At 36.4% G+C, this 22,167-nt stretch overlaps 1 protein-coding gene across 1 annotated transcript; it reads left to right on the forward strand.

Annotated features, from left to right (window-relative positions):
- Positions 1–7,217: 7,217 nt before the first annotated feature.
- On the forward strand, positions 7,218–13,619 carry LOC112176929 (novel plant SNARE 11). The gene is made up of 10 exons (XM_024315075.2): positions 7,218–7,294; positions 7,401–7,493; positions 9,599–9,692; positions 9,801–9,838; positions 10,491–10,579; positions 11,819–11,898; positions 12,020–12,076; positions 12,205–12,297; positions 12,402–12,476; positions 13,062–13,619. Exons 1-10 carry the CDS (start codon positions 7,218–7,220, stop codon positions 13,149–13,151), a joined length of 786 nt encoding a protein of 261 aa, XP_024170843.1. The 3' UTR covers positions 13,152–13,619.
- Positions 13,620–22,167: the final 8,548 nt, after the last annotated feature.

A 22,167-nucleotide genomic window follows, 5' to 3' on the forward strand; every position in this document is an offset into this window, starting at 1 on the left:
GAAGGCTCTCAGTCAGATGGTGAAGAGGTAAATCTTGCTCTTACTTCCTCTCTTAATATTGATGTTTCTGATAATTCTGACTTAGAAGATGATACCCTTGATGAAGAAACAAATGTCAAGTGTAAGCAATTATATCAAGCTTCAAAAATTGTTCTTCGAAAAAATTATACACTTGAAAAAGAAGTTGATTCTTTAAGAGAAGAAAAAGAGAAAATTGAGCTACAATTTGAAACTTCTCTAAAAGAATGGAATGTTGAGCGTACTAACCTTGTTGATAAGATAAAAGTTTTGCAGGATGAGGTTAAGTCTGAAGTTGGGGACAAGGAACATGGTGATCTCATTAATAAAATTAAAGTTTTGCAGGTTGAAGTCAAGGCTCAATCCACTTTAAATGTTTCACTAACCCTTGAAAATGAGAAATTGCAGGATGAGTTGCTTAAAGTTAAGGAAAGCTTCAACAAGTTCTCCATAGGGTCTGAAAAGGTCTCCAAGATGATAGGATTTGGTAAAACTCACGGCAACAAAGAAGGGTTAGGGTTTGAAGGTGAGTCGTGCAAGCCTTTGACCTTTGTAAAAGGTGTGGAAGGTGAAAATTCGCTGGGTCAATCACATGCTTCAGAAGACATTGATTCTGGTCCCAAATTGCCCAAAAGACCAGAACGTAAATTGGACCTTCAAACCTATAAAAAGGTTGCTCAGGTAAGTCCTGACAAACTTTGTCAGCCCAGGTATACTCACAACTCCAAAAACTTTGTTCCTACTTGTCATTATTGTGGAAAATTAGGACACATACGTCCTAGGTGCAATATGCTTCGCAGGGTTACTCAAAATCAGAGGAAAACGATGGGTATTAACTCACATGTCTCGCTGCAAGCTAAGTTGAAAGAGGGTCTGAATCTGATCACCAGGATTGCAAAGCTGGCTTCAATCCCCGTGGATCTGGAAACAAAAACGAAGCAGAAGCAAATCTGGATTAAAAAAGGTTCAAACAATCGTTTTTCTACTCATATGGATAATCTTGATAATATGCTTGAGCGTGCTTTTGTTCCTACTGATCACAAAATGGCTAATTCGTTTACTAGGCCTTTAGACATATCTCAATTTGAATCACTTAAAAGCACCGTTGGTGGATGCTCTAAGTATTGATACTCTCACTTCATTTGATCCATTTTGCATGCATTCATGGTGTATGTCTTCATGATGGTATAGGTGCATTTTCTTTATGTCTCTGCATTGTTAGGTTCAGTTTCTGGAAATTTAGAATTGAAAAATAGTGGTTTGTATCCCCGAGTGTTTGACAGATTATTTTGAACTTAGATTGACAAGGGCCATACTCTTTTCTTTAAATCTATGTGCAATAAGGTGCCTAGCACGTTTTGAACTTGTACTTTGTCACTCTATAATTGTGAGCTTGAACAACATATTCTTTACAATCTTGAAACCTCACATGCACACATACTCTAAGTGGTGGTAAGTCTTAATTGATGGTTGGCTTGTTCTCATTGCTCATGTACAAAATTACTCTTGTTGGTTGCTCCTTGATAAATAAATTAAAAAAAAAATTATTGGTTTATGGAGCATGGCCAGGCTATTCCCAAAGTAAACAGGCCTCGGTCGTGACGAACGATATGAGGATTGGGAAGAAACAGGAATGGTTTGGTCACCCCGGTGGATTGTGAAACTATTGACTCGAGTAGATGTGCTCTTTGGGATGTCCTTGTTACATCTAGTACCCTAAAGTCATCTGACTTGGGAGCTGCTAGCATAATACTCGTTACATGGGTCGTAGTCTTCTTGAGCAAAAATGTTACTTGTGTGAAAGGCAAAAAGAAAAATTCAAAATCATGCCCACACGGTGTTATAAGGGGGAATAAAGTTTATGTGCTTAGATGTGTTTCGTATGTGAGCTTTGCTTTTCAGGTTTCCACAAATATTCCACACCCCATCTTGAGATATGTTCACTCTACACATCAAGAGGTATAGAATACTCGATCATTCTCTCTCTTACCCTGTGATTGTCGGAATCGATTCGCATGTGTGAACTTATTTTGTTGCACTCTTGTTTATGGTTAAGTGGTATTGCTCTTGTTGGAAAAGCTATGCGAATTAAATCTGTTCTTGGCATTTGGATACAAACCCACTCATTGTGTGTTTTCATTTCATTCTTGCATCTTTCATAACATGATCACACTTAGGGGGAGTATTAATACTTAGACTATCTTCCTCTGATTGATTCGACTTGGGCTAGTGTCTATTGTGCACCATCTATTTGTGATCCTTCTACATCGCTTCCGCTACGTACGTTGCCTTTGTCATTCCTATTCAAAAAGGGGGAGAAATATATGATGTTAAATGTGTTGTGTGATAAGTGTTTCAGGAAAATTATGGATGATGAATTGTGATGTCTCTCTTGTACTTGTTGAGGGGGAGTTTGCATGGATTAGATGTGTTTTGTATAGGAATGCCAAAGGGGGAGATTGTAGGTACAATTCTTGTACATATCGTATTGGCATTCCCATACAAAACTATGACAAAGCCCTTTACTGATCTCGGAGAGTCACAAGTGATTGCATCTGCATATGCATGGGATTGCAACGTGTGTTGCAATCCCCGAGTCAGCTGTCAGTTTTATGTGGAGTCCGATTTTGGAAAGTAGGTTTTAGGTTTTATGTATTTATGTCTTTAAAAGATTTTTCTGAGTGTTAAAATCGTGGTGTTGATGCCCTAGGGTTTTTAGGACTTGTCTTCCTAATTGATTTCCCTTAAGATTTGTTGGAGTTCATATATGGGAAGTTTCTTTCCAAATTAATTGGGAATTAGGGTAGAATTTTTGCATGATCTTTGAGTAGTTGCCGCAGGTCTATTATATGAGCAGAAAAGATACACGGTCTGCATACACATCTATAGAGGCAAGAATTTTGATAGAGTCTTGCATGTTTGTTTGAGTTTGTGTCTTCACAAGGAGTCAAAACACTTGGTCCATGTATAAGTGTTTGTGATCATACTTTCATATGCATAATACTCTCTCGAGATCAGTAGGGAGACTGTGAAGAAAGAAGAACAAGATTTGAAGATCGTTCAAGTGAAGGAGTTCTAGAAGGAAGACAAACTTTGTATTAGATTTTGTGTGAATCTTGTAGCCGAGCTAGTGCTATTCAAAGTTTGTAAAAGAACATATCATTTTCAATATGATGATCTTTATTTTGGGTTCTCAAGAGTAAGAGCCCCGCAGTGTTTTTAATCTCATACTTGAGGTTTTCACTGCGTAACCAAAATCTGGTGTTTGGTTCGTTATTTCTGATATCTGCCCAGTAAGGATTGATCAGTGCACTGCAATCCCCGTTTTCCAGAAAATCATATTCTGTCCTTGTATTTTCATAATGTGGCTTCAGAAATTGATGCGGTTGCAAGATTTGTTAATGGTGAGGATATTGATGGGTTTATTCCAGTTCTCACTAAATCACAAAAGAAGTTGGAGAAAAAGAAAAAAAAAACCGCTAACGCTTCTCTAGATTGTAAAAATCCATACCCATCAAGGGTTCGAAACAAGCCTCTCCGTCTTAGATGAAGCTCCTTTATTGGAATATTCGTGGTATTGGCAACTCTGATACCCGTGCAGAATTATCAAATTTTTGTTCTAAATATCACCCAGATTTGGTTTGCATTTCAGAGCCAATGATTCCTTTTGACTTTGTCCCTGCTGCTTACTGAGCTTCCTTGAATCTACGACTAATTTCGGTAAATGATAGAGGTACTCTTTTTCCAAATATCTGGCTTCTTGGTTCTTTACATATCTCTTCTCCTACACTAGTGCTCTCTGCAGATCAACACATTACTATTTAGATTACTTTGGAAGGCACTCTTACTCAACTATCTTGTGTCTACGCAGCTACAACTGCACTCAAATGTCGTAAGTTATGGTCGGATTTATTACTTCTTCGTCAACAGACCACTATTCCATGGATGTCAATAGGAGACTTTAATGCAGTATTAGGGGCTCATGAGGCCATGAATGGTAGTATCCTTGTGCGTTCATCTTGTGAGGATTTTCGCAATGCCACAGAACAATGTAATTTCACTCATCTTGATACTTCTGGGGCTTTCTTTAGATGGTCTAAAGGGCGAGGTCGGAAGCACTTAGAATGACGGCTTGATCGCTCCTTATGTGATGATGGCTAGTTTGATGCTTGGCCATTTACCAACTGTATAGCTCTTCCCCGAGTGGTTTCTGATCATAATGGTTTACTTTTTTTAGTCGGTAAGTCTTTACTAGGGGATCCTAAACCTTTTCGTTTCCAATCTATGTGGCTTCTCCACTCTTCTTTCACGAAGTTGGTGGCGAATTGTTGGTTGACCACCAGACCAGCTGGTTGTCCCATGTATGTGATGCTACAAAAATTAAAGGCCTTGAAGTTATGCCTTAAGCAATGGAACAACACGGTATTTGGGAATGTTCATAGAAACTTGGAGTTGGCCCGTGCTAAGTTGACTGCCATTCAACAAGATATTGCTTCTAATGGTTCTACTGATATTAATTTTGAGGCTGAAGTTCTTGCAAAGGCCTATGTTCTTAATGTGGTTAAGTAACATGAGGCTTTTTGTGGAGGGACAGAGCTAGTGTTAAATGCTTTACCGAGGGGGATAAATGCACAAATTTTTTCCATGCTTATGCCAGCAATAAGGCAAGGCGCTCATTAATGCATTGCTTACAGGTTGGGGGAAATCTTCTTACTGATCCACAAGATATTGCTAATCATGTTGTTGAGTTTTACCCTAGCAACAAAATTTTATTCTCATTAACCCAATTTAAAGTAAAATGACAATTTTATCCTTAAACAAATTAATAAACCCTTGGATACCTCTCTTTAGATCTCTCTCTCTCTCTCTCCCTCTCCCTCCCTTCTCGGTGTCCGACCTTTTTAGCTTCACCGGAACAACTCTCTTGAACTTCTCTGACTTCATCCTCCGGATAGCTTTCGGAAACTCCAAACTTAATTTCGATTCCTCCACGCTGTCTCTCTCCTCTAGGCCGTAGTCGAGGCTCGGTGCCGTCTCTCTCTCTCTCTCTCTCTCTCTCTCTCTCTCTCTCTCTCCTCCTCTTCCTCCTCCTCCTCCTCCTCGCCTCGTCTAGGCTCAGTTTCCAGATTTGTCATGGCCTTGGGGACGAAAGAACTGCAAGAGCGAAAGATCGGAGAAGTCCTCGTCGGAGGAGAGATTCTGAGGACATTCGTGTTGCTCTTCTTCTTACTTCTTAATTATTAGGGTTCGTGACCCAAAAAATCAAAATCAACTAAAATTATCTCACTTACCCCAACAACAAAATTTATTCTCATTAACCCAATTTAAAATAAAATGACAATTTTGTCCTTAAACAAATTAATAAACCCTTGGATACCTCTCTTTAGATCTCTCTCGATCTCTCTCCCCGATTCAGATCGATCTCTCTCTTCTCTCTCTCTCTCCCTTCTCGGTGTCATACCTTTTTAGCTTCGCCGGAACAACTCTCTCGAACTTCTCCCACTTCGTCCTCCTGATAGCTTTTGGAAACTCCAAACCCGATTCTAATTCCTCTGCGCTGTCTCTCTCCTCTGGGTAGTAGTCAAGGCTCGGCGTCCTCTCTCTCTCCCCTCCTCCTCTATGCCTTCGACTAGGCTTAGTTTCCAGATTTGTCATGGCCTTGGGGACGAAAGAACTGCAAGAGCGAAAGATGGGAGAAGTCCTCGTCGGAGAAGAGATTCTGAGTAGATTCATGCTGCTCTTCTTCTTAATTCTTAATTCTCTATTGGTTTGTCAGGAATGGCCTCGCGTTGATTCCAAGGTCATGACCTTTTTGTTGGTGTGTTGTCTTGCTTTTCTTCTTCAATCTCTAATAATATACAATATATACATTGCCTAGTGTTTTGATGGTGCGCTCATATCATTCACTAGAGGCCAAAAGATCTATAAGTGTGGGGATGCTTCTTTTGCTTTAGATTGGTTCAAGAATATATAAAAATATAAAATGAAGAGGAGCCTTTGGTTGTCCTATCTACTTTGGCTTAAATAGATGTATGTATATTTTAGTTAAACATCATGTGTCCAAGAAAGTGAAGTTTGGAGATATTGATATTTGACCATCAAGATTTATTTTGGGGTTTTGATCATTCATCCTAAAAATATTTGGGGCAATAAAGGGCTATTAGGGGGTAATAGAGGTCTGTTAAAGATTTATTGGGGGGCAATAGACGTTTTGAATTGATGTAATCTCCTAATTTTTTTTTTTAGTCAAAGGTTTATTTGTCTAATTATAAGAAGATTAGTTTCTATTATGGTGACCGAAATAGACGTCTAATAAGGAGGCCAATAGATATATAGTAAGGGGCAATACTATTTGGGCAACAGATGTTTTCAGAAAATTCTGGTGGGCAGCAATCAGTGACCAGATTCAGTGAAAGTTGATCGGATTCCGTTGACCGGTGACCGGCTCTGACGAAGTCTCATATGGTTTCTCTCTCTCTCTCTCTCTCTAAATAACAAAGAGGTGAGGGTAAAATGGTATTAAAAAAAAAAAAACCTTAATGGAGTATTAGGGAATACTTCCTTAGAGTGTTTTGGATGAGAGAGAATTAAAAAATAAGTAGGTAAAAAATCTCCAAAAATATGATAAATTGACAAAAACCCTTAAAACTACGGTGCATGTAATCTGCTATAGATAATGACATAAACCTTTCCTTCCAAGTTCACGGGATGTAAACAACCGCCGGTGCTGGTTACAGTCCACAACAGCGAAATCATTCGAAAACGGTACAAAAACGCGTTTCTACAGGGTGGGTCCCGTCTCCCAGGTCCCACTCAGTTACTAATAAGCGGCTTAAACGGCCGAAATCTTGGGCGTAAATATTTAAAACGCCCCCGCCCAACCCGAAACCTCTAAAAAACCAAAAAAATCCAAAATTGATTTCTCTGTAAATCACGACGAGCCTCTCTTCTATTCTCTCATCATTTCATTATTATTATAACCAAAGATCCTTTTCTCAGATCAAACCCTTCGTTTCTGGTCTCCTCCGTCGCCGGCGTAACCTGCATTGCTCCGATCCGATATCTCTGCGGGTTCCGGTTCGAGTTTTCGGAGCTGCTTGGATCGGGGAGTTGAAGATCTCGCGTGTGTGAGGATCTGAGGTTTGTGATGATCTGAAGGATTTTGGTGAGATTGGATTAGTGTTTTTGTATAAAAAGAGATGGATCCGTTATCTGCAATCAGCGAGGAGCTGGCGGAGATCGACGGCCAAATCGCCGACGTCTTCCGTGCGTTATCGTAAGCATTTTCGAGTTTTGGCTTTGGATTGTGTTTAATCGCAGAGTTTTTGATGGTTGATTGAAGTTTTGAAGGTTTGATGGTGGTGTGTTTGGATTTGTGGCAGGAATGGGTTTCAGAAGGTGGAGAAGATCAAGGACTCGAATAGGCAGAGCCGGCAGCTGGAGGATCTCACTGATAAGATGCGGGACTGTAAGAGGTAATTTGACCTTTCTCTTTCCATGCCTTTTAATAAGTTGGTGGATTTTGTGATCGCAGGAATATTGAATTATGATTTGATTGGTGATGGTGATATTGAATTATTATTGATACTGGTTGGCATAGAAATAAATGAGTTTCAGTACTTTAACTTTCAATTAGAGCTTCGTTTGGAATGTCAAAATTTTCGTTCTCATTATATCGGGTTCATCTTGAGTTGGTTGAATGGTTGATGATAAGAAAGTACATTGCTATGAGACTGCATTGCGTGTTATGTAAGTTCATAATTATAAGTTTTTGGAACAATGGAGAAAAGTTCCATTGTCAGCACAGCTTCACCTTGAAGGGCATGGAAAAATCCTTCCTTGCCATCTGACAATTATTTCTCTTCTTTTATAACCATTTTTTTTTTTGCACCCTTAACTTTTGATGACCAGCTCTGGGATGAGATAGACGTGGCAATGGTGATAATTTGATTTCTAATTTCATTCTCCTTTCAATTTCATTCTTCATATACAATTAGCTCCCTCTGTATTTTTGAAGTTTTTGCCAAGTAGGAATCTAGTGAACTCTTAGACGTGGGGGTGTTGGAAGTCTATGGAAACACCGGAATTGAATCTGAGGAGGAGAATTATGTCTCTCCATTACACAGTATAGGAAAGTTGGAATTGTTATACAATCTGTGACTAATGTTAGAAGGTCTAGATGAATTTGGCTAAGGTGACATTTTGGTAATCCTTCTCCATTATTTGTGAAGGGATAAGAAAGTTTGTGTGTGTTGGAAGCTACCAAACTCGTTGGAATTAAGACTTACGTGCCTATATGCTGGAATTGGTATAACTATACAATTTGTGGGTGAGGTTCTGGTTAAGTTTAAATATGATGATGTTGGTACCCTGTGGCATTGGGATTTGAATGTCTTATCTGTAGTTGTGCTTGGGATGGTTGACCAGTGGGGGTTGGAAGGCCATTGAATGCCTCTCCATATACTGGAAGTGGAAAATTCACGCCATTTGTGACTAATGTGGTGGTGAAATTGACTCTGCATTTGGTCACTAATCATGCTCCGTCATTCATGGTAGGTGAGAGATGTCTTTTCCACAATTGTAAAAATGGCCTGTGATGAATGCCATCTGCTTCTTGTTGGTTACCTTTCAGCTTTCTGGCCACAACATCAATGTTTTATATGTATCAGTAATAATTATATGTATCAGCATGGAAAACGGGTATGGTTTTGGGGAAACGGTACAACATGATAACGAGGAAGCAGAAATTTTAAAAAATTAAGGATATGGCAAATAATATAATTATATATATATTATGTAACTTAAAAGAAAAAACATTAAACATTAAACAGAAAAGTTCAGGCAACAGAGTAGATAATTCGGGTTGTCAAGCATATCTGTGCCTGGCTGACAAGTGTTTTATATTCTGATAAGACATAACAAGTACAAGTCTTCTAGGAGTGTAAAACTACACAAGTCTTCTAGGAGTTGTAATCACCAGAGGAGTTATCCAAGATAAATGATTATATACTTACAAGAGATAATATCTATTAAATGAATTGATGAAGTCCAATGAAAACTTCTTTGTTTGTGCGAAGATGAAGTGAAGCCTGCGGACTGTTGTATCAGACTTGTGGTAGGATTACATTAGGTTTATTCAGTATTTTATTTCTTCTATTTTAGGGTAAAGTCTGATATGGCCCCACTTATCCTATTTATTTACAAAAGAACATGTCCAACTAGCAAACACAAATACTCATATCCAAGCGTATCTGACACATATCGAACCAGTTTCCCGTATCGGTACGGGATACGCCTCTGTTTTTACGTATCCATGCATCGTTCAGTATAGAGATGCGGGATCTAAGATATGGCATGTCATTCGAGAAACGTGTGTTATGGATTTGTAATTAATTACAAAATATGTTTGACATTCATTTTGTAGGAGTTGTGACTATACAATTAACTCTGCTTGTTTGCTTCTTATGTTTAAATTCCAACCTGTTATAGCCATATCTATCTCTCTGTTTATTTTTCTCTATCCCGGCTTTTAGTTACTGTACTTCCTCTGTTAAGAAGGTTATAATTTTATTGTTTTCAGACTTATCAAAGAGTTTGACAAGGAAGTAAAGAATATGGAGAGACGAATTGATCCAGACACAAGTAGAATGCTGAGTGAGAAAAAGCAATCAATGGTGGGTGACTTGTTCTTAACTTTTATTCTTAATTTATTTAAACTGCCTGTTTTGTGAATCCATTTTCATTTCAACGTTTTAAAGTTGTACTTGGGAATTTTTATGCAGATCAAAGAGTTGAACTCATATGTGGCTTTGAAAAAACAGTAAGTTAACATCAGCTAGAAGTTTCATTAGCATATTCATGAATAAGAAAGACTTGTGTGAGTGCTTTGTTTTCTTTTTTTGTTGGTGCCTGTACATTGTATAAGTGACTTTGATGACTATTGACCCACTTGAATACATATATTGATGTTTTCATATGTGTATTACAATCTCTAGGGAAACCAAAGTACCTGCAATACATAAATGCTTTGTTTCTGTGTCTTGATAATTGGTTCACAATCTTGGATTAAGATGATTATGGAACGTTCCTATATTTTCCAAACTTTTCCATGTCTATTTCATCATTAGGCTCTGATGCAATTATGAATGTGTATCCAAATTGACGACCTTTCATTCTCTGCACTTTAACATATGCACTTGGGTTGAGTTACTGGTTATGCAGTGTGTTTCCTGATATTAGACACGTTGCTAGCCTCAACATAGTATTTTAAACATCACAAGAAGCATGAGTGAATACAGGAAGATCTTATATTGATTTGTTGGTTGAAAACAAATTGTCTTGTTGTTTTATAACTCTATGTCAATGTACTGGTTTGTTTGATAAAGTGGCAAATGTTTTAGAACCATAATTAAATGATACATATCCTCTTGCTTTTAAGAATAATATACACATGTCTTGTGGTTCTTGTACAGATATGCAACAAATCTTGAAAACAAGAAAGTGGATCTCTTTGATGCACCAGCTAATGAATACGGGGAACAAAATGTGTTGCTTGCCTCGGGTAAGCAAATATCTCCTTTTTTACTAACATACAATTAGGCATCATTTGCCATAATAATTGCACTAATTCTGGGATACACAACTCACTATCTACATCTTCTTTTACTCATCAGCTGATTATTAGTGATTTAAATATATCTCAGACACATGCTTATGCACATGCATGTAGGTCATTGTGACAGAAAAAAGAACAGAGTTCATTGTGACAGAAAAAAGAACAGAGTTCCTTTTTTATAACAGAAATAGAGATGGGGGTAGTTCAGGTTTGAGTCATGTTTCGGTCGAGGAACAATGAATGCAATATTTCTTTCTATTTAGTTGTGTTCCCCATCACATGCTCTCTCTCTGGAAGCTGAAGGCTTGTGTGCTTTATGCACTTCATTAGATTAAGTACTCTGTAGACCTCTGTGGGATGTACATGGTTTGGTAATATAACTGTGGCCTTTGTCATCAACTTGGAGGTTCATCAAATTAATCAGAAGTAAATTTGACCCTATCAAAGTACTTGTCAGTTTGAGTTACTATACATAGTGAGATTATTTACTATACACATTGAGATTCTTGAGGAAACTCCTTGTTCACTGGACAAGATAGTTAGTATACATAGTGAGATTATTTACTATACACATAGAGATTCTTGAGGAAACTCCTTGTTCACTGGACAAGATAGTTACTATACATAGTGAGATTACTTACCATACACATTTGAGGTTCTTGAGGAGACTCGTTCACCGGACAAGACAGTTACATGTCTGTAAACACTGAGCGGCATGGTTCTCACTCTAATGACAGTATCTAGAAAGTGCATCTCTGGTCTTGTCTGAAATTTGTTTGCCTGATACTGATACGGTAGTACTTCAATAACCAAGAATTGATTTCCGGTAGATGTGCAATGTTAGTACTTTACCTGTATGAATCTAGGATGCTTCAGAAGAACTGGGATTTGGAGTAGATATGAGCTTGCTCGCTGTTCACCATATTGACTACATTGTGAATATACGACTCTTGTCTGATCAAGAGTAAAAGCTGGTGGAGGGTTATAGGCCAAATTTGGTATAAAAAAGATAAATAGTTATGCATATTACTTTTTAAGGATGTTACTTAAAGTATGTGTTACAAAGGAGATCAAATTCTTGCTCTGTAGCCTCTGCTTGATGTAATGATTACTTTGTTTTGTTTGCCTTGAAATTTAGAAAAACCAGATGTATAATTTCTGAACATTGTCTTCAAAATTTTGCAGGTATGACAAATCAGCAACTTATTGATAATGGACACCAAATGATGGATGAGACTGATCAAGCCATCGATAGAGCACAAAAGGTTGGTTCATCTTCAATATCTGATTTCATCATTAGACAAACATCTGTTCCTGCTACCAGGCATTTTTATAACTTTTAAGTGATTCAAGTTGAACTTTTCTCTGTCTTTCTCTTTATAATAGGTTGTTCATGAGACTATCAATGTTGGAACAGAGACAGCAGCAACTCTCAAGGCTCAAGTATGTATTCAACTTGGAAATGAAGAATTGATATTATATCATTTCATAAAAAGTCAAGTTAATCAAATTTCAAAGTCATGGTAGCCAAAGGTATTTTTTATTTTTATTATTTTTCTTTATATGTTCAGACTGAACAAATGAGTAGGATTGTTAACGAGCTGGACTCTATCCATTTCTCAATCAAGAAGGCTACCAAGCTGGTGAAGGAAATTGGTAGGCAGGTCAATTTCTGAATATCCACTTGCTTTTCTTACATTGAGGATGGTTACTATTTTTATTTCTCATTGTTGTTTTTCTTATCTTTTTCGTGTTCTTTTCATATTAGGTTGCAACTGATAGGTGTATTATGGGATTTCTTGTCCTTATTGTCATTGGAGTCATAGCCATCATCATTGTGAAGGTATGTAATGCATACAACAGATTTCTTTTTCCTTAATTTTTTTTTTATTTGTGTTAAACTTTACATATATAAGATTTCGGTTTGTCATCTGCAATTACTCAAGTAGTTCTTGACATTATTTAAAAACATATAGCCTCTTGGATTGTAGAAAATTGTTGTTTTCCCCATCGATTTCTTTTGTTGCCGTTGAAGCCACTCAGTGCACTTACATTCTGATGGTGAAACTTATTCCTTATCTTTAATAACATACAGCCTTTCGGGTCAAAGCAGTTTGTTTCTCATAAAAAAAGATTACGTCATTGATTCTTTAATATTTTGAAAGTATGTTTGCCAATTTATGGGTGCTGAATAATTCTTGATGCAAGGTTTTTGAAATTATCAAGGATTGAACAAAATTTCCCTTGATTATAGATTACTATATCCTCCTTTATGTCTTTTATCCCTTATACATCAGGTTATACAGTCGTTTGAATATTTTCAATGGTTTGTGCATGCAGTGGAGCAGAGGAAAGAAAAAACTTACATTTGACTTCTCATTATTGTGGATATGTAGTTAAACCATCCTTATAATTGAACTTTTTTCAGATCGTTCATCCGAACAACAAAGACATTCGAGATATTCCTGGGCTTGCCCCTCCTGCGATGAACCGAAAATTACTGTGGAGTCCTTATTGAAGAGAGTTCAAAGAGAGTTGAAAATGAATGATATGATAAGATTGCCAAGATGATTTGCATTCATGGTCAGATGACTGTTAGCTTGTGATGCTGTTCTTGGCCCTGTTTCATAAAGCAGGTAGTGAATGACTTCCCAGTCAGTTGCAATAGAGACCGGCTCAATTTCCAGAAAGCTAGTCTCATTACTGTTGTTGTGCCTTGTTCATTGGCTTCCCCTGAGATCTGTTGTATGATCAAAATTTTTCTTCTTCCCCGCCCGACTATAAAAGTTACTCCCTATTAAAGCGAGGAAAACTTACAATGTGTATTCTAGGTTGTATTGGTTTATACCTTATTACCTTGTATAAACAGAGTGATTTTGTAGTCCCTTTTACTAAAACCTCTTGATGTACGAAAACGTAATATACTTCTGAAGTGAAATCAATTTGAATCTTTGGTGTAGGGTTTGACCAAACAAATCCCCATTTTCGTGTCGACCATTTTGTCGAGTATGTGTGAAAGTCAATTTGAGCTTGTGTGAACTCAAAATTTGCGTATATGGTATTTGTTCGGGCTCTCAAATGTGTGGTGTGCAATTTCTTAAATAAAGGGAGCAGCAATTTCAGCCGAAAGAAAGAATGATGACCGCAAATGCATCATTGGTTCGCTTTTCATCTCTGTTTGAAAGAAAGTGGTGGTTTTCTAATCTTTAGTAGTCATATCTTCGCATATTTCTCTTCAGTCGTACGAATATTTGGTCAGGGATAGGAGAAAGGTTCTACTCATAAGCTGACCTAGTTAAATACTTACATTTCTTGCTTTCTCACGAAAAAAGTCTAACATAGTCATTTGGCTCCCACAAGCTTAACCCCCCACTAGGTGGAATGAAGAGTCAAAACTTATATAGTAGAAATCCCCATTTTCGTGTTGACCATTTTTTGGGTGTTTGTGAAACTCAATTTGAGCTTCTGTGAACTCAAAATTTGCGTTTATGGTATTTGTTTGAGCTTTCACATGTATGACGTGTTCAATTTCCTAAGGGAACTGCAGTTTCAACTGAAAGACAGAATGATGACCCCAAATGCATCATTGGTTCGCTGTTCATCTCTGTTTGAAACAGAGTTGGGGTTTTCTAATTTTATGTAATCGTATCTTTGCTTATTTCCCTTTTGTGGTACGAACATTTGCCAAGTGGATAGGAAAAAGGTTATCAGCTGTCCTAGCTACATTTCTTGCTTTCTCACGAAAAAAGTCTAACATGGTCATTTTACTCCCACAAGTTTAACCCGTGGCGGATATGAAGAGTCAAACTTAAATGGTAGTGAATTATAGATCATTAAGTTCCACCCACGTAATAAAGGTACCTAAATTTTGTATGAAGCGGGTGAAACTATGAGTATAGGAAAAATTGTGGTTCTACTCTAAAATCTTATCATCTGGCTTCAACTTTCATCGAAGTCTTTTAAGATAAAATTGTATTAGTTACGGTATCTTAATTATAAGAATGATAAGGGGTTGTGGAAGATTTTGTCGTATGGCCCATATTCACTTTACGTGTCCGGTATTTCTTTATCGTCTTTTAGGATATCAGACATGTTTACCTAAAAGCAAATTTTATAGTGGATCATCTAGCTTCATTAGCGCATAATTCTCAAAATCAGGGGCGGAACTAGGATTTAAACACTGGGGGGGGGGTTCAGAACTAGAGATAGAAATTTAAAAAAAAAAATTACTCCAAAAATAAATAAATAATTATATACAGTATAATTCATAAGGAATTTATAGTTTAGAAACAAAATCATATACAACTCTTGCTTCAAAATTAAAAAAACCAACGCTAAGAATGAAAAAAGGTAATTAAAATTTTAATTAATATGTCATTGATTTGTATTATTATGGTTATTTTATTACACTTTTATACAGGAATTGATCATCAGAGGTTTTGGGAGGGGTCCATTACAAGAAGAGAAGGTTTTTCTCTCACATTGATTAACAACATGCATATATATTTGTATATTTGACACAAAGCTTGGGGGGGTCCGGACCCCGCAGGACCGTAACACAGCTCCGCCAACTCTGTATGGTTTTTTTGTTTACTCCTTGCTGTGTCCCCAAAGTTCTAGTTGGATCAGCTACAAAGGGGGTATTAGTAGAGGTTTTCTATTTTTGTTTTATGTTTTTGTCTTACCGTCATAAAAAATAAAATTAAAATTAAAAACACTTTACCAATCATCTTAATAAAGATTACGATTGCTGCTGGTCTACTCCTTGGGATTCACCAAGGTTGGGATGACATTAATATTGAAAGCGACTCTACCATTCTGATTGCTGCTCTACGGAGTGAGGAGAAGAATTTCTCAGAGGTTAGTCGGGTTCTTGGTGATTGTAGAGATTATCTTGATGTTTTCCAATCAGTTAGAATTCGGCATATTTACCGTGAAGCAAATGGTGTTGCGGATAGACTTGCACACCTTGCTAGTTGTTTTGCTATTGATGATGTATGATTAGATGAGACTCCTGCTATTATTTAGGACGTTCTCTACGAGGATATGTGTCATTGTTCTTATGTAGCTTGGGGTTCAAGTTTTATGTCCCCCATGCAAAATTTTACTACTATTAATATAATAAATGGAACCGGGCGTGGGGCTGAGCCTCCAAACCTCTATTAAAATAAATAAATAAATAAATAAATAATACGATTGGACACGTGTTAAAGTAAAAACACGTTATATGCTTTGGTCAAAGTAACTGACGAAGAGAGAATTAGCGGTTATTGTCATTATTAGACTATTACTTGGTCTATGACACTGTTGCCATAGGACGGGTCCAAATCTTCTATCCCTGAAACTCTGTCCCCCTCCCTGTCCTCCTATAGAAATTCGACACCTGGACACTAACTTGACAGCAATTAACGCCGTATACTTCTATCGTTTCTGAAAAAAAAAAAAAAAAAAAAAAAAAAAGCATCATCTTCTTCTCTCTCATACAGTTCAAAAACCCACCCCACATCTTTTTCAATTTTGATTCTTCAAATCATCATCCTTCAAAAACCTACCACTCATCTTTTCCAATTTTGATTTCTTTAAATCATCATCCTTAACAACACAAATCGTGAAATTAGTCCATAACTTGGACACGGAAATCATGATTAGTTTCCATGGAATAGAAATCTCTATTCGATTCCAGATTGATTTCACATGAACCAACCTTCTTAATCCAAACCTATCAGCACCAAATGCAGATTTCAAATCCTTGAGGTACATAAAGATACATATGAATTAGAATGGATTCTTCAAAATTAATACCCAGTTAGAGGTAGAGCTGTCAATTGCGACACGACTCGAAACCCGCACGAAATAAAGCAATCCGCACTATTAAAAAGCGGGTCGGTTAATAAATGGGTGGGCCATGGGTCAACCCACCAACACGAAGTGAACTCGTATAACACGATTATGCTATACTTATTGAAATTTTCGACGTTCAGAGTATTTGATCATAAGATTCGATAATTTCAAATATTTTGCTTTATTATTAGTGGATTTAATTATTTATGAATTACATATAATTATTTATATTCTTCGTCTTGTGGAGTTTTTAGTGAATTTAATCAATTTATGCATTTTTTTAGTTAAATGGGGTCGCATTATTAACCATTAAATGAGGTCATTTTGTCCGTTTCAACACAAAAAAGGGGTTTTTGTTTAACACGACAATAGGTTATAAATGGGTTAAGAGGGTTGGAAACGGGTAACCCGTTTAATAAATAGGTTGGGTTTGAGTTTTAATTTTTGACACGATTATTAAATGAGTTGGGTTTGGGTTTGTATCTTGCGATACGACAAATATTTTAACCCGACACGACCCATTGACAACCCTAATTAGAGGAAACAGAATAACCCAAGGACACAGTGATCTATTTTTAGTTTACAACCACATGAATGAAAATATAAACCTAAGTACCAGAAGAATTCATTAAATGTTCTTCAAGTATCTTCAAGCAAGAGATCTTCGAACTTGGCCGAAGTGTTGAGCACTTGGCCCCTTAGCTTTGATTAGTATATGTTTTTTGGACGAGTAGACGGAAGGGAACTGAGGCCTTCTCCAACCCATGGGGGGAAATGGCTAAAGGGCAAAAAAATAACCCAAATGGTGTCCAACCCATGGGGGGAGGGCTAAAGGGCCAAATTTGAGGGGCAAAGGGTAACCCAAAGGGGCAAAAATAGCCATTTGGTTAGCATTTTAGCCCTATAAATTAAGAAATGGATCAGAAAACTATAATGACCCACGTTTAGGGTCAGCTTGACCAATGCACGTTGCTGACGTCATGTAGCCGTTGGTTTATTTTTTATTTTTTATTTATTTTTATAACATATGGTTTAAAAAAATTTACACTATAAATACATATCACCTCAATCTTATTTTTCACATCATCCTTCTACTACCATGTGTCATATTTTCAATATTTATTTTATTCATGACCTATGTCACATATATGAAATCGTATAAGAAACTACAACATTGCTTGTGAAGCAATACATGGAATTTGAAAATTACAATCGGAAAAATATTTTTTATCATAAAAATGATTTTAATTACTGTAAGTAAGAATCTGATAAAAAAAAGAATATATATATATATATATATATATATATATATATATATATATACAGATCCTATCCAGAGCGATGCCTCGCTCTAAAATTTCAGAGCGAGGTTGGGGTTTAAGGTCACTTTTCGGTCGCATTTCCACATCTCGACCGTTCAGTTTTTAGCTACTAATGTTTAGATCATCTTTGCAAAATTTCAGCTAAATTGATAGTCGTTAAGGCATTGATAACTGTCTTAAAGCCAGTATGGTTCAAGTTTAACATATTCAGTTCGTCCATTGGTTTAAGCGAGTTAGATACCTTAAAGATCATCAATTTGGCTGAAATTTTGTAGAGATGATCTATACATTAGTACCTAAAAACTGAACGGTTGAGATGTGGATATGAAACCAAAAAGTGATCCTAAACCCTAACCTCGCTCTGAAATTTCAAAGCGAGGCCTCACTCTAGATAAAATCTGTATATATATAACATTCAAATGTTTAAAATATATTTTAGGGTTATAATTTAGCCTTGACGGATTAGAGACGGTTGATGTCACATCGATAAATAGTAAAGAATTTAGGGCTAAAATTTAGCCCCTGGTTGGAGATGGCCTAACGTTGTCAAAGTGCTGTCAATGAAAAGGCCAGGTGTCAAGCAAAAGTGCCAAATGTCCAATTTTTATAGGGAGACAGGGAGAGAGAGAGGATTTTGGGGATAGAAGATTTGAAGCCCCACATGACAGTGTTCTAAAAATTGATTTGGGTGGTGGCCAACTCCATTAATTGAAAACTGCCAAGTAGACCATAAGCTGGGTGGCCCCTAGGCAGGATGGAAAGTGGGGGTGGGGCCGGTGGGCTGAGTTTAATAAAATGCTCATACTTTTTTTTTTTTGGGGTCAAATTCTTGAAAATAACTTTTTATATGTAAGTACTTATTATATGCTCAACTTTTTCCACATATTTTTAATTAATTACTAGCCTCTTAGCACACGCATAAGCGTGTGTCAATTGACTTTTCTTAATGTTTTTTTGTACTAAAAAATTGGTTTTACATAATTTATTTCTTTATCAAACTGCAATAAAAAATAATGAATAATACAGTTTCTGAATTTATGGTAAATAATAATTGGTGATTCATTGCTCACACGTCTAGTAAAAGCCCTCCCACATTGAGATTAACAGTTTCTTCTCTCTCTTCTTTTCTTTTCCCTTTTCCTGTTTTTCTTTTTCCTATTTTTAATTTACTGTTTTATCCATTATCTATTAAAGTTTATAGTCTTAGAGTTTTAATTAATCAAGGGCAATGGTAGGATTATTGAAAATTTAACCTTAAGCCTTGTTGGCTTAATTAATATTGATAATACTTTATAGATCCTTCTATTTTGCATGTTTATATTCTTCCATAAAAAACAATACAAATTTTTTATTTTTGTTTTTTGATCAAATCAACAACTTATTAATCTTCCATGAATCGAATTCACGAATGAGAGACTTATGTGACACCGAATTGTACTGGCCCAACAGTACAGTTTCTTGTTTTAAGTAAGTACTTATTTATATATTATATAATAATATTAATATAAAATAAAAATCGGTCTAAACACTTGCCTATCTCCTAGTAACTTTTACCTTACGTTTCCGATATTTTGGGTGCTCGGCTATATGGTTCTATATTTTTTGAATCAAGCACACGGGGCGAATTAATATATTCATTACAAGCCAGAATAGACCGTTACATACCATTCCGTTGTCATTTACGGACATAGACAGGCAAGAAGGTAGTGGTACTACCCACAGTGGTACATAGAAATAGACCAACTCATTGTACATTTCAGATCGTAGAGATAGCGGAAATCCTCCTTTGGTACTACGCCGGAGGTGCTAGAGATCTAGGTTCCTAATACAAGGAATTTATTGAATTTAGATAAAACTAAAAACATAGGGTTGGGCCAAGGGCCTAAACCCTAGCCCAATTGAGAGACCAAGGTCAAACCCCAGCCTAGAAACTCAAAGCCCAAATAGGATATCCATCAGCAAAGGTCTACCCAAGGCCTAATAGCCTGGTCCGGTCCAGTCCACCTGCCAGCCAAACTCCATCCCCGTCGCACAGACCAGCCAGCCAAGCTCTGTCCGCCTTACGCTGCCATGACCAGCACCGTTCTGATCTGCGCCCCACGATCCACCTCTTGCGACCCAAAACCGCACGGAACACGCCACCACGACCTGCACCGCTTGATCTGCACCGCCACAAGCATACCATCGACAACCCAAACCCGCACGAGCCACGACTCCTCAGAGAAACCAAACCCCGAGCCACAGCCAAACAGCCATATCAATGACGCCGACATCAGGGTTCGATCGCCGGATCTGCTAGCACAACTACCACCTCTGACTCCATCCCAGCCGGGCCATCCACAAGCCCCGAGCAAACCCCCCATCAGATGCCATCCCATAAGCAATAGCCCATCCAATACCCGTCCGGTAGCCAACCTCTTGACGATGGCGAGGCCAAAGGCCAGCCGGTGCGCCCAGGCGCCGTTGGACGAGGATGATTGCCCAGAACAAAAACCGGCCTTTAGGGTTTCCTCGAGAGAGAGAGCGGCTATATGGTTCTATAACTTGGCTTTTAAAGCAATTTAAAAGGGTATTGACGTATTGTATTGGTTCGGGCGTCGGAACCGGCCTACCTCATCTAGTTGGAAACTTCAAATATCAGTTGCCATGGCAGAATTGATTTGTGAGAAAAATATATGCGCAATATTAGGGTCAGATCATGACGACCCTAACATAGAAGAATAAATTCTTCCAGCCAAAAAAAAAAAGAAGAATAAACACATGCATTTTCTTATAGGCGGCTGCAGCATTTGTTTTCTACAAAGAAGAAAATGCATCCCAATATAAAATAATGTTCAACTGTTTTTTAAGCATATGAAGAGGCATCTGGAAAAAACGAGCGGCAGCATTTCAACTGAACGCATAATCTTAAGCTTGACGCACCCAATGGAATTCAGGAACAAGAAAAAGACTAAACAAAGTCAAATGGGTGACAAAAACATAACTCCATTTTGAAAGGGATGCACATTTTAATTGGCACTAAACAGCTAAAGTCAAGCGATCTCAATCCTATCTCTATTTGGTATATTACATATTTATTTTGTAGATGATTTACTTTTAATTTTCTGCAAATCCTTAGGTTATATCAATGTTATAGATTCAAGAAGCATTGATGGAAATAAACACTAGATTTTGGAAGGAAGCTGACTCTCTATGATTGGGAAAAATTGTAATGGATAATATGTCTGGTTGATGTAAATGTAGTGATAGTCTTTTTTACTTGTGATTCATGTGCAAGTTTTTTAATGAGACCATATTTTGTCCCCAATTATGATTGTAATTTTAGTTATGAATGAAATTTGAGAGTTTCTATTGGAACCTCCAAATTTGCTCCCTTGACCTCACTCTATTATGAATTATTAAATGACATATATAATCTACTATAAAATGACTATTAAGGACAATAATTATACCAACAAAATATTATATTTATTTTATGTAGACTATCCAATTCAATAATATTAGATTGTATTCCTTATTATTTTCCTTATCTATTTTCATTTTCCAATTTCAGTATTTCACTACATACTCATTAAAGCATTCATATATATATATATATATATATATTTAATAAGAATTAAAAATATGATTAAGATCATGTAACATAAAAATGTATGATATATATGTTGAACACATATTGGTGAGAGAAAACAAAATAAATCCTCTTATGATTTATGACCTAAATTTAAGTCAATCCATTATATTTGCAAAAAAAAAAAAAAGACACTAAAAATATTTAAATAATTAATCATGTGGTAAAAAAAAATACAGAAAAAAAAAACATTAAAAAACGAATGATTTTTTTTTTTGAGAATAAAAACAAATGATTTCTTCATTTTTTTGCACAGCTAAAATAGAAAACAAAAATTAAAAAAAAAATAAAAATATTTAAATAATTAATCATGTGGTACAAAAAATACAGAAAAAATAAACATTAAAAAACGAATGATTTTTCTTTTTGAGAATAAAAATAAATGATTTCCTCTTTTTTTTTTTGCACAGCTAAAATAGAAAAAAAATTAAAAAAATAATAGTTCATGGCATTTTCTTATTGATTAGACATTAATTTTTGAAACTCAAGTTTGATTAAGAAATGTATATTTAGTTAAAATTTATAGAGTGATTAAATCATTGAAATGATTAAATTTTTTATTTTAAAGATAATAATTTGTTTGCAAATTATATAAGTGAGGTTATTTGAGAAAGTTTAGTGAGGTTTAGTGAGTAAATTTAGTATTTGAAGATTTGATAAGAGGCGTAAAAAGCATAGAGGTCAAGTGAGTAAATTTGGAGGTTCCAATAGAAAAACTCATGAAATTTTTGTTAAATCAA

Source organism: Rosa chinensis, chromosome 7 (assembly GCF_002994745.2).
Source record: "Rosa chinensis cultivar Old Blush chromosome 7, RchiOBHm-V2, whole genome shotgun sequence".
In the NCBI taxonomy this organism is placed as follows: Eukaryota; Viridiplantae; Streptophyta; class Magnoliopsida; order Rosales; family Rosaceae; genus Rosa; species Rosa chinensis.

Coding starts and splice junctions, on each gene's coding strand:
- LOC112176929 (XM_024315075.2), top strand. CDS start 7,218: ATGGATCCGTTATCTGCAATCAGCGAGGAGCTGGCGGAGATCGACGGC. Junction 7,494..9,598: donor AAGATGCGGGACTGTAAGAG/GTAATTTGACCT, acceptor TATTGTTTTCAG/ACTTATCAAAGAGTTTGACA. Junction 9,693..9,800: donor GTGAGAAAAAGCAATCAATG/GTGGGTGACTTG, acceptor ATTTTTATGCAG/ATCAAAGAGTTGAACTCATA.